This window comes from Plasmodium fragile (genome assembly GCF_000956335.1).
Source record: "Plasmodium fragile strain nilgiri unplaced genomic scaffold supercont1.50, whole genome shotgun sequence".
In the NCBI taxonomy this organism is placed as follows: Eukaryota; Apicomplexa; class Aconoidasida; order Haemosporida; family Plasmodiidae; genus Plasmodium; species Plasmodium fragile.
In genome coordinates, this window is record NW_012192630.1 from 61,867 (window position 1) to 74,710 (window position 12,844).

A 12,844-nucleotide genomic window follows, 5' to 3' on the forward strand; every position below is an offset into this window, starting at 1 on the left:
TTTTTTTTTTTTTTTTAAATCATGAAAAAGTGCTGAATATAGCCTCAATAAAAGTTTCATCATAAATAAATGGTTACCCCTAAATGTAGTGCAAAGAGGTAACAGCCTGACGGTATATGTGCACCTTTGCCTCTGCAATACAGTTAATGTGTTCCTTTTTCCCATTTTTTTTTTCTCCAAATTGTGGAGGAACGGGAATTTTCCGTCCAACCAGGTATATACAGAGTGTATATAAAAGTGTGATGAATCGGACGCACGATTTTTCCATGGTAGTGAAATGGCCCATCACAACATGGCAGAAACAACACGCAGAGATCTCCACAAAGATGTTGCACGTGGGCACATATTTGCCAATCGTTACGCACACCTGCGTAGATCAACGCTTGGGCCCTGCGAAAAAAGTAACATCTGAGGAGTGCCACTCCGTTACTAGGTCCGGGCAGAAACCACGTGCACACAAAAAAAAAAAAAAAAAAAAGAGACCTTAATTCTTTGCTGTGTTGTGAACATACACAAATATGTAATACGCGATGGCTACAATTGACAAAGTGGTGAAGAAAAAAGTGGAAAAAATTGTACACGAAGTAAAGATAAACATAAAAAGGAATAGTAAAAAAAAAAAAACAAAAAAACAAACCAGGAGATATAAAAATATGTTGTTTAATAAGAAAATTGGAGAAGAGTTTTTAAAAAAATTCGACCCATTTGATGCAAAAGTTGGGATGTATTCTTTCCTTCTGTTGGCAAAACCGCAAGGGTTCTGTTCCTCCCCCCAATTTAGTATCATGTTGCTAGTAGTGACGCTTTTCTTTTGAAATTCTTTCGTGTGATCATTCTGTGCGGTCATTATAGGTATACTTTTACCTGCGTCAGAATTTTGTATGTTATCACCATCATGATTTGGTGGATCCGTTGCGTTGGTATTGTTGGGTCCCTTTTTCCCCATCGCCAAGTTGTCGTTTTCGTTCTTGTCTTCCTTTACACTGGAAGGGAAAAACTTAGAGCACACTAATTTTTCCTTCTTGGAATAATTGACCATTTTGTTCTTCAAAGTCAGTAGGGACCTTTTGACGTCATTATCTGTGGGGTTCATTTCTAGCGCCTTTAAGAATTCCTCCTTTGCTTCGCTATACATGTGCAGGCTCATGTAGGCATGTCCCTTTCGGTAGTGCGCCTTTACGTTGTTCTTGTCGAGGTTGAGAACCTGCGCGGTGGGAGGAAAAAAGGGGGAAAAGGACAAATGTAGTAAGTGACTTGCGGGAAGAACCACGCAACGCAATGCGGTCCACAAAGGCAAAATTCTCCACAAACGCTTCATAAACGCTCCATGAACGCTCCATACACGCCCCAACGCACACGGCGCACATACCGTGGAGCATTCACTGATGCATTCGTGATAGTTGGACATGTGAAACTTCGTTATGGCTAAGTTCAAATGTAAGTTAATTTCGAGTCTGTTCTGTTCATACTGCTCTTCCTCTGAGTCGGGGAAGGAATAATCCAACTGTATGAGCCCCTTTCGAAAGTAAACGCAAGCGAGTTTGTAATTTTTTTCGTAAAACGCTTTCTTCCCTTCTTCATTAAAAGTGTTCGAGGCTTTTATTTTCTCTTTGGATTCTTTTTCATATAATTGTCTTTCCTTGGAATGGTCATGCGTACAGGGGTTTCTACTATTTAGCAAGTGTTGTTTGTTTTCCTGCTTCTGCTTCTGCTCCTCCTCCAGTTCGTCATTTTCTTCAATTTCTTTAAGGCATCTTTCAAACTTTGAATAATCAGAGTTGTACTTGGATATATTATTCTTCCATTGACATGAGTTTTTTTTTTTTTCCTTTTTGGGGATCTGCTTTGTGCTATTATCTATTTCTTCTTTTATTTTTAAACAGTCTTTCGCAAAATTGTAAACATCTTCTGATGTTTTTACATTCATTTCAGGTTTGCGCTTGGGAGGTGGAAAATGTGAGGGAAGGGGGCCCCGTTCAATTTATAATACGAAGGAGGAGAGAATGAAAAAGCTGCACATTGAATGTCCTGCGTGCTGCTATTCCATGTGTGTCACAGTGTTGCGAACACATGGTGTGGTGGGGAGGGAGACGTGACCAGAGCGGGGGGATTTAAACCTGCTTGTGGAAAATTAAACGAGCGGCAAATTCGTTAAAGCGCAAAATATAGGGGCAAGGTCTTTACGCGGGTGCCCTCACGGTGGGTATACACATATTGTATACATATGCATATGTACATACATAAGCCTTTGTATGAGTTCGCTCGCCTTATTTTATTTACACCCCTGCGCAATCACCGCAACTCGGTGAAGCGCTGCGTACATGCGGATCCGTACGCGGGGGTGAGCGGCGGTGGCATGCATGCGTTGCGGTCGTTTGAGAGGCGTCGCAGCTTTGAAAAAAAAAAATGCAAACATGGAGGGAAAAAAAACGCAAAAATAGAGGGGGGAAAAAAAACGACAAAAAGGGGAACGAGTGTATAGTTAAAACGCGCAGATAAACGCCCAATAGGGAAGGTCCGAACACGCGGGAAAAGCTCCAATTTGGCTGTTTTCAAACATGCTGCACCAGGGCGTGAACCACATCTCCCCTACGCCCCCCACTGCGCGTATTCATCATTTTTAGCTCCCTTGTGATAAGCCTCTTTTTCTTTCCTTTTTAAAATATTCATCCCCTCGAAATGTATATATCCCCTCTATGATGAAGCAAACGCTAAGGCAAAAAAGCAATTGTGTTGAGACAGCCTGATGCGCATTTTATCGTAGCCTCATAAACCTTTATCTCCCCCCCGTTACACGAACACCCCGGAGAGAAAAATTACTTAGCTGTCCGGGGGAAGGCAAAATGTATTTCAATGGGAATGAAAAGGGGATCCACAACAACGGTCTCATCTACACCAGCGTGGAAAAACTACACATAGCAGATTTGAAAGAAGCTAGTAGAGAAAATGCAAGGCACATAGATTATTTGCATTTCTTAAGCAAAAAAAAACGACTCCATAAGTTGGAGAAGTTGATAAACAGTCACGCAGTAAACACCCAAGTAGTAGTGACAAATTTTGCTGATGATGCGGAAGAAGTTATAAATTGTGAATATATGCACCAGAGTGTGTGGAAAAATAAAATGTGTTTCTTTTTAAAAAATGTTTATTTATCAAGTTTTTTTTCAAGTGAGTATGTGCATGATATTGTTAAGGAGTACCAGCCAAGGGTCATCTCCCTTAACTGCAAATACGACAACAAAATATACATGAGTGGCAGCTCTGTATATCTTTGTGTTAATGATTTAACCAAATTGAGATTGACTTCGCATAGGAATGTGTACCGGGATAGGTTCAAATTGAGTAATGTGGTGGTGCTAGATATTTGTGGCGAGGGAAAGACAGAAAATGGGAAGACTCCTAACAGGGGTGGGGTAAGTGGCCCTTTCCCTGGAGGCGAATCCACCACTGGAGACTCCAAATTGAGGGAAAAATATCAACAGTTTTTTACAGACATGTACACATACCCAGTGGATTTGGTCGGATTATATAACCATGGAACGGACCACGAAAAATTTAGTAAAGACTTAAAAAATGTATTAACCCGTAGCGGATCAAAGGATGCGGATGTGTATGCAGTCCCAGTTAAATGCCATGAATGCTTTTACAATCCCGGTGGGAGGAACGTAGCTTCTAACAGAGCAAAGGGGGATGGTCCACGTGCCAACCACTGGATCTCTGTTGATAAGCACTCTAACGTCTGCAACAACGAAATGGATAGCTTATCTCATGCCTTTAATATGAATAGTGTAGCAGATATTTACAGCAGCATTTTTCCTAACTCTTCCGTAAACGAGAACGAGGCACATGTGAACAGTTTGGTCAATATGTATAACATGTATGGAGGACAGGACAGTGGTCTCGACGTGGTGGTGAATCCCAACCATGTGACAAACAGTGAGTGTCGACAGAACGGGGGGAACAAACCGGTAGGAATGACAAACCAATTCAATTACTTGGATATACAGGGGAGAGAGAAGATAGGGGCAGTTCACCCATTCTATGAACTAAATGCAGGATACATAGAAAGGGAGTTCCTTTCCTGCCCCACCAGGGATGGGAAAGTCACACTCGAAGGGAACAATGGGCTTGGCGAACAGCAGAATGACGCTCACTGTAGTGTGCCCCTAAACCCGAGCGACGTGGTGGACTTGTACGACCTGGTAGCGAAAAGTAAAGGCAGCAAAAAGAAAAAAACATACTCCATTCATGATAAAACATTTTACATTAATTATGACTCGGAGAGCAGTAGCGATCTGAGTTTATCAGGCATGCTGCGTATAAACTGCGGCGCAGCCAATGGTGCAGCGACAAAAGGGCAGACGGGTGGAAGCACGTTACATAGCTCTACAGATGGAGGGATATTCAAAAATTACTTAAAGGGGGATGACAACAGGGAGGAGAAATTTGTGAACAGAGAACACGACACACAGGAGGGGGGCACGCAAAATTGCATCCAAAGCGAAAACGAAAAGAAGAAAAAAAAGACGCTTAGTGAGAAGGGGCATATGGAAATGAACTGTGGCCAAAATGACCACTCCGTTGTAGAAGAGGCAAAACTGCGCAAGATCGACAAAGTGCTGGATTTTTTAAAAAACCATAGGAACGCCTATTATAGGGTTAACGAGAGGGTACTACAAAGGGAGCGCCTGTACGACATCATGAGCTGCGATCCGGAGGAGGAAGCAACGAGATGGATTGCAAACGGAATTGCAAATGGAACTGCAAAGGGGGCCCCAAGTGGGAATACCCACGAAGCTGCCTCCTATACGAAGATCAGACAGGACGAAATTGCAAACTACCTAGTGGAGTATATTGGGAGAATCCTCCTGGATATAAAAATAAATCACAAGGAAAACGCACATATGCTTATTAAACAGGAAAAAAATTTTTACCAAGTACAAAAAATAATTCTTAGCAATGGCATAATTAGCAGTTGCTGCATTCGTGATATATGCAACTTCCTGATTGGACAATTGGTCAACAGGAAAGCGACAGACAGACGCAAGCTATGCTACGTTGTGTCGTTTTGGGGACAATATTGCAGCTTTATTCATTTTGATAAGCCCTCGCAGGAGATGTGCAGCCAAACCTGCATCCACGTTTTTTTTGTTTGTACCCCGGAGGCGATATACATAACGATGGTCAATACCCAAGACCGCGTATTCTGATGTGATGCCCGTGCAACATTGCTGAAAGCGCCCATCATTTCCAGCTTTAAAATTTGAGTTGCGCCAGTTTTGTTCCATTTGGAAAATCGCCCCTTTGTCAATTCGTGTGGGTGAGTGGCGTACATGTATATGTGTGTGTACATACGAGTGTAGCTACACGTGTGTGTGTGTGTTTTTTTTTTTTTTTTAATTCACCCGCGTGGGATGTGCCACTTTAACAGTTTTGATTTTTCGTTAAATTTGGATCGTAAAAGGCAGAAGTGAGAAATGAGAAATAAGAAAGTAGAAGGAGAAAACGACATAGCTCTTTTCGTTGTAGCGTCGCATTCCACTCTTATGCGTGTTTTCCCTTCCCCCCCACTTCGCGCTGCTAAATTTTTTGCGAACATGGAAACCACGAATTCGTACCTGCTCATTGGGGGAAGAGACTTGATACAGGATGGCAGTTCTCAGTTGGCTTAAAGGATCAGAGGGGCCTGGGTTATCCCCGCGAAGTGGTGCTCTCTCAAAATAGACGTTCCCCTGCTTTGCCAGTGCGGATGGTATGATAGTATGCTGACCGCCACATGCGGGGGCGTTGCCGTCTCTAGATTAATCTCGCGGGGGGTGTGCATCAGTGGGCGAAAGCAGCTGGGCTCTAAAAGTTCGTGAGACACATCCGGACACTGCCCAGGGTACGTATTAATCCCCCAGTTCTTTCCTTTATGAATTATCCGCGAGTGAACCCTCGATCGACTTGGCAAGTGTGACCTTCGTCAAGGGGATTTCCCTTTCGTTTTTCATCATGTACATTTGGAAGCAGCAGGATACGGGGCTGTGGTCGCTGGCCATGAGGATGCCTTCAGAGAAAGGGGAATAGAAACAGGGGGGTTAAGCAACGCGGTGGCAATTATAAAATAGACTAAAAAATGGTTGTAACCCTTAATAGAGGGGGGTGGCGCCAGACAGATTCGCAGCGAATTGGGTCATTACTTTGCTCCTCCGGTAGTGGCGACAGGTACGAGTTGGGCACGAAGATGAGGCAGCTTCTGGTTTTGTCGCACGACCATTTGAAGATACGATCTGTCCACTGCAGGGGGGAGGCAGAAAGATGTATGAAGTGATAACAGCGTAAGCGTGCTGATAATACACATTTTGTAGTCGGTTCGCCTCCATGTGATCCACGCCGGATGGCTTACCGAAGGGATGCGCGACTCCTGGCGGCCGCCCTTGTACCACTTGATATTGTGGACGAGCTTGTACTCCTTCTGCACCCAGTTGGCGTCATCCCTGTTGATAACGGGCCGGTTGCCGTTTTTCTTATAAGTGGGAAGAAAGCTGATGGGTAGTTCCTGAAAGCTTATGGACAAATCATACGAGTAAGCTGAATTGCCCTCATCATATTTTAGGAGCTCCTTCAAATTGTTAGTCTGCAAACAACGTACAGCTCTGTCTAGGCGTATCCCTTGAACCCTAAAGTTGAAGTCTCCCATCCAAATGACATGATGAAAAACGTCTTTGAAGTTTGAGGTAATTTTGTTACTGAAATATTCACTCAGTTTGGTTAGAATGAATTCCCTAGATTTCTGTCTTATCTCCTGATCTTTCGCTGGCATGTGGCAACCAATAAATAAAATGAACTGATTAAAAATGTTAAAAAGGATTGATACGCACCCTTTGCTATTATTTAACTTGTTAAAGGCTATAGATTTGGAAGCGCATAATTTTACGGGGCCATTTGGGTACAACTTTGATGTCCTCACCCAGGCAGCCATGGTGGTTGATTTCATTTGAAGAAAAGCTCCGTCCCCATATCCAGACAGCTTGCAATCAGCCAATGGTAAAAATTTGTACGTCTCTTGATTTATTTCCTTCAGGTGCAGAGATAAACACTCGATGATATTATCAGATATGGACTCCTGTAGGCATATGATGTAGATGTCATAGTGGGGTTGAATCCACGTGGAGAATATTTGCTTCTCCCTCGATTTGGACTGCCTCTGATTAGAATTATTTTCCCTTAGTTGGGACAGGTTATGGCTACTCCGCCCCGTGTCTTTTTTATGGTCCACAGGGTTTAGTTTTTCTATTTGCTCTCGTCCAGGTTTATATATATGTGCTCTTTTTGCCTTATCCATTTGTGCTCTTTGCGGATCGCCCCCCTGCACACTCCTTGGGATCCCCATGGTTGGCGTTTTGCTAACTACCTTTTTCCGGTTGGGGGATATGCAATAAGGCTTGCACTCATTAAAACGAGAGCCTTCCTTGGGGATGTCATACCGTGATAATCCCTTAACCCATGTGATTCTATTGGAGATTTCATGTGGTAACTGACTTTTGAATTTGATTCTCTCATTGGTGATGCCCACACCGCAGAAGGATCTACGCAGCTTATTGTTGCACTCGCTGGTAGTTCTTGTACATTTAGAAAAATTTGCGCCTTCTTCCCAATTACACATGTCACATGTTGAATCTTCTCCTTGTGTGAGCTGTATATTGTCTAATTCGTTGAGATTAATGGGTAATACTTTCCCCGCTTTGATGTAGTCACATGGGATGGGTCGTAGGGGGGGAGGACTGCTCTGATTTTTTTTTGCCCCTTCCTGCAGAGTTCTTATCTGTCCATCGAAGACACCTTCATACGAGTAGTGTACACTCCTGTCATCAGCAGTTGCAAAAGTCCCCACGGTAGAAGATCCCCCTATTTTATTATAATTGTTCACCGGTTTAACTCTCAAGGAGGGGGTCATAGATCTAACAGAGTACCTATCGCTTACCTTTACAGAGTACATGTCGTCATTGCAGTTTTCGCTCAGGTAGTTAGATGAGTACACTTTCTTTTCGTCGTTGTGGCACTCCTTGGAGAAATCAAAGTATTCACAATTCCACGTCCCCACGAATATACTAAGAGGGATGTTTTTAAAAATCTTCGAGTCGTCTGCTTTCATTAATTCTTGTCTAAGTGTGAAGTAGTTATAGCCCATGACGTTTTTCATCTGCTTTTTGGGGCAGTTCGTTTTATTGCTATTTCGGAGTCCTAGTCCAAGACTGTGCGTTTTTAAATTCTCGCTTGCCTGTTGGCTGGGCAGGTTCTCCGCGTCATTGCCATTTGGGTAGGCCGTTCGACCAGCTCCGGCGGAAGCACCACCAGCAGAAGTATCATCAGCGGTGGCGCCGTCAACAGAGATCGCATCTGGGGAAGTGTCTCCCCCGTCGGTAGCCTCATCAACATCATTGTCACTTTCGCCACTCCAGCAGAGATTCTCATTTGTTCCACTTATGCTCCCGAATCGAGAAAACGACTCAGGGGGTAAATGGCTACTCATATTCCTGTAGCATCGTCCATACTGTGAGGTTTCTTCTTTGAGATTCTCATGTTCCACCTTTTTGCCAATCGAATTCGTTTTAGTTACTCTGTCTTGCTCGTTGCGATGTATCGATTCGCTCCCGTCATCTATGTGGATGCTAATCTTGTTAAGGCCACCATCAGACATTTTTTTTTTTTTTTTATTAATATTTTTCAACGATAAAAAATTGTATATTTTTACTTTATTTTTTGTTGTAATGGGGACATATCGGGGAGGGCAGTTACTCCTTTTATGCGTTCTCAGGTAGGTTTGTTGATTGTAGCGATTTGGGAAAACATTTACTCCTTCATTGCTTCCACAGGATGGGGATTCCTCTTAAAGATATCTCAATTGGCTAGTTGTTAACCGTCAACGAAGCAACCTACAACCCTTTGTCTACATTTACTGTGGAGCGTATACACGAATAAACAGCAAACCGTGTGGAAGGTATGAGAGGGGGTAGGAAAGAAGTTCTTTGTCCAACTAGTGCTTACCTTTTGATGTGAAAACACCGTTATTTAACTTTCGCGTCGTAGGGTATCTGACCAAGGTGGCACTCCACATGGGTCATTAAAAAAAAAAAAAAAAAATTATATAAAAAAAATATTGAGAAAAAAGGGACGCTTTGTAGAGTAAACCTAGCACCATTCTAGTGTCAACCTGTTGTGGATGGCATAATGGGGTTGGCTTTTTATGGTCCCTCAAAATATGCACTTATGGAGGGGGTAGTGTAATAAAGTCTACTTTACAAGGCTTGAGGTGGTGAGAGCTGGCCGTGTGGCCCAAGCGTGAGAGAACAAAGAGGCTACACGAACGGAAAGCAGCCGCGTAGCTAAATCCATATCATAACATGATGAGGGAAAAAAAATATAAGAGGTAAAATAAAAATGCAAACAGGATGCAGTACTGCAAAAAAGTTGTAAATAAGAAGGACAATATGGCGAGAGGTGAGAGGCACGATATAGAGAACAGCATTATTTAAGACGTAATGGTTTAGGGTTCACTTTACATGTGTAGAGATGTACAGGAGGGGCAAGCGCAGCACGAAGAGGGTTCCGGCTTATGTGGTTCGTTTTGTTGTCCACCTGTCGAGCGACCCGTCTGCACGTCTAGCTATCGATCGGTATTCACACTTATATTTAGCTATATGCACACACATATATTCTTATTATACGCTTTTTTTTTTTTTTTTTTTTTTTCCATTTGCTAATTCACAATTGCGCACTTTTGTGACGGAGGAAGGCACACAGAGATGGGGGGGTTTCAAAAAAGGAATGGTTGAAATAGACCAAGTGATAAAGTTAGTCTGTGTTCTTTTTCCCTCGACTGGAAAATTTTAATTGGGCATGTAGGCGTGTGCGCACAAGCTTCTTACAAAAAGATGCTTTCTTCAAGTTTCGATTGTCCTCTTTGGTCATTTTTTTTTTTTTTTTTTTTTTTTTAAATGTACCAACAGTTACACACGGGGATTTCCCAAATGGACGAAGCGCTACAGGTTGCCTGACTTTAACCGACCTAGCGATGTACATTTTTTTTTTTTTTTTTTTTTTTTTTTTTGTGCAAATTTGTAATTCTCGAACGTGGTAGATCTGTACCTGGATGTCGTGCATATTTGCTTAATAACATCATAGAGCAGACAAGAAAAGGAAATTGACCTCTGTGTTGGGATTAACACACGAACCTTGGTGTTTTGAATTTTTGTGTACAGAAAAGTTGCGCAGAGTGCGCTCGGCCATGTGTACATATGGCAAATAAGGCAAATGTTGCGCAGGACGGGGGGGTTTATCTTCAACCCAAACGCAACAGCATTCGCATGGGGTTTACCCTCTGTCAGTGATCAGTTTCACCATCAAAGTGGAAATCCCTTGACATTTTCCCTCCCAGTTCGTTGGGTTTATTTGCCGTGTGTGCCTCAGTTTGGACGACACAAAAAAAAAAGCAAATTTCGTCTTTCCTCCTTTTTAATTACATGTCAAGTGTGATATGAGTCAATGCAAAATGTGTTGCGCAGTCTTACGACGAAAAGATACGCACTGTGTGTCCCCTGCAGCTAGCTGATAATTACAGCATCTTGTTGTTACCACCTCCTCGGGTAAAGCAAAATGTACGGCACGTTAGTATTGCCCAATTGGGGGGAAGAATTAAGAGAGGTCAAATATTTTAATACGTTTTGAAATACATGTATCAGTTTTTTTTTTTTTTGTTTCCCCTCCTCTTTGACGAATAGTAAAAAGGTGCACATGGGTGAGTTTGCCTTCTACGCCAGTTATTTTATGAGCTGTGTTAAAAAAAAAAAAATAAAAAGAGGGTTAAGTTTAAGGGAGTACAAATCGTTTAAGGCATAAGTTTATGTGACATAGGAAGGAAACGCCTTTTGTTTTGTAGCCCTTCCCGCTTGGTACTATTTTATCTGCTTTTACATTTGTGCTATGCGTGCTGTTGAGCCAACCGAGCTGGCAAATAATGCGGCTGATGACCGTCGTCCATTCCTTCTTCTTATTCCCGTCGACGAAAAGTTCATCCCGCGCAAATCATCTTTTGAGAAAATTCTGCAACTCGAGTAAAATGATACACACCTTCGATTTTGAAGTTTTTGGAAAAGTCCAAGGTACGCCAGAGGGGCTGTGGGTTGAAAAATAAAAAAAAGGAGACCTGCAAATGGGAGTATTTGTGCCTGAGCAGAGGGATTGATGACCCATGTAGCCCTTAATGCAGAGATGTGTACTCCATTTTTTTGTACTTCTGTTCATTCATTATTTTTTTTCTCCCCTCACGCTTCCCTTTCGTTTGCTGCACACTGTGACGAGGGTCCATTTTTTTGAAGTTGAATTTTAAGGGAGACGAGAGAACGGGTCTTGTGCGTTTTCCCATTTCTGGGGTGAGGCGGCACACATGACAGTATTGTGTCCCGCTCACATATGAGTACATCACAAGTGCTATCTTCACTTCCCTCGGCCACCCTTTCTTAGGAGTTTTCTTCCGGAAGTACACAAAGCTGGAAGCAGACAAGCTAAACATAAAGGGTCATGTCATGAACACAGAAAGGAACACAGTGGTAGGAAAAGCAGAAAGTGATAAGAAAGAATCCCTGGAGCAGTTTAAGAATTTCCTCAAAAATATCGGTAGCCCATCGTCCAGAATTGACGAATGTTTAATAACGAATGAGAAGACGCTCGAGGGGTTTTCGAGTACCGATTTTGTTATAAGGCGATAAATTCGGATGGTGAAAGGTGGGGAGAGGGGGTTACTCCATTGGGGTCACTTAGCGTAGCTTTGACTTTTTCGTAAACATTTCTGAAGGCAAAGACCTAATCCAATTTAAATAGCAAATAGGGTAGGCCATCCCATTGGACTTTTTTTTTCTTTTTTACGAACAACAAATCCCAACTTGGTGAAGACGCCAAATGAGAAGTGGCTAACCGTATGTTACATTTACATCAGAGGGGTGCCTAACGTAGCTCACAGTACTGAGGCACTGGTGTAGGCACACCACGTTTCGCTGCTGTGCCGCCACACTGGTCGAACCCAATGAAGCGGCACAAAACCGCGTCGAAGGTACAGGACCTGGAGAGGTCACTGCGGAGAAGGGGAGGAAAGGTAAAGACAATTTACGAAAAACATAACGACGAGGAAATCAACAAACTCATAGAAGAAAAAATTAGTTACATATGGAATTACATAATCCATATTGATGACATAGTGAGTGAAGAAGAATTTGCCAAAGTAGACATGAAACAAAAAATGGAAAAAAAACAAACCCTACGTAAAACAGATCATACGGAGGAAATTATTTACTATAATAAAAATTTGAACAATTTTATTAATGTACAGAAAGTACGAAAGGCACTTTATCATTTCAAAATCCAAGTTAGTGTGGAAGACATTTTTTACATGTTCCTTTACTTTACCAATAACAATTATTTTCAGAAAAATATAAAAAATGAAATTTATTTTTGTGATCATATTGACAAGCGCAAGGAAAAATTTAAATTTCATTCCATAAATGTCGATAATTTATACATCAATTATGATATGTTTCGTCAAATTTTTCTTAACATCGATTTGAATATTGAAAGTAACGGACAAATTTGGTAACGAATCCACACGTGAGGACGCATCCTACTACGCAATGGAAGCACACAAATGCGAGCAATGTATATGCCACCCCATTTACATGTGCAGGTGGCAAGCCATGTGTTAAGTTAACCCCTTTCGACATTGCCCCTATTTTCATTAAAGAGCGTGTATGCGATGGTGGTCCTTTTTTTTTTTTTTTTTTTTTTGTCCAACTTGGGAAGTTACATTTGG

At 42.2% G+C, this 12,844-nt stretch overlaps 5 protein-coding genes across 5 annotated transcripts; 3 read left to right on the top strand and 2 right to left on the bottom strand.

Moving 5' to 3' along the window:
* Positions 1-79: 79 nt before the first annotated feature.
* On the bottom strand, positions 80-1,927 carry AK88_03948 (uncharacterized protein; the record flags this gene model as incomplete). Its single annotated transcript, XM_012481558.1, has 3 exons — positions 80-106; positions 638-1,204; positions 1,370-1,927. 3 exons carry the CDS (start codon positions 1,925-1,927, stop codon positions 80-82), a joined length of 1,152 nt encoding a protein of 383 aa, XP_012336981.1.
* Positions 1,928-2,843: 916 nt separating this feature from the next.
* On the top strand, positions 2,844-5,210 carry AK88_03949 (uncharacterized protein; the record flags this gene model as incomplete). The annotated part of the gene is made up of 1 exon (XM_012481559.1): positions 2,844-5,210. The coding sequence occupies one exon, from the start codon at positions 2,844-2,846 to the stop codon at positions 5,208-5,210; it is 2,367 nt and encodes a 788-aa protein (XP_012336982.1).
* A 702-nt stretch (positions 5,211-5,912) lies between these two features.
* Positions 5,913-8,683, bottom strand: AK88_03950 (uncharacterized protein; the record flags this gene model as incomplete). Its single annotated transcript, XM_012481560.1, has 3 exons — positions 5,913-6,049; positions 6,183-6,279; positions 6,389-8,683. The coding sequence occupies 3 exons, from the start codon at positions 8,681-8,683 to the stop codon at positions 5,913-5,915; spliced, it is 2,529 nt and encodes an 842-aa protein (XP_012336983.1).
* A 2,316-nt stretch (positions 8,684-10,999) lies between these two features.
* Positions 11,000-11,750, top strand: AK88_03951 (uncharacterized protein; the record flags this gene model as incomplete). The annotated part of the gene is made up of 2 exons (XM_012481561.1): positions 11,000-11,144; positions 11,506-11,750. 2 exons carry the CDS (start codon positions 11,000-11,002, stop codon positions 11,748-11,750), a joined length of 390 nt encoding a protein of 129 aa, XP_012336984.1.
* A 314-nt stretch (positions 11,751-12,064) lies between these two features.
* Positions 12,065-12,631, top strand: AK88_03952 (uncharacterized protein; the record flags this gene model as incomplete). Its single annotated transcript, XM_012481562.1, has 1 exon — positions 12,065-12,631. One exon carries the CDS (start codon positions 12,065-12,067, stop codon positions 12,629-12,631), a length of 567 nt encoding a protein of 188 aa, XP_012336985.1.
* Positions 12,632-12,844: the final 213 nt, after the last annotated feature.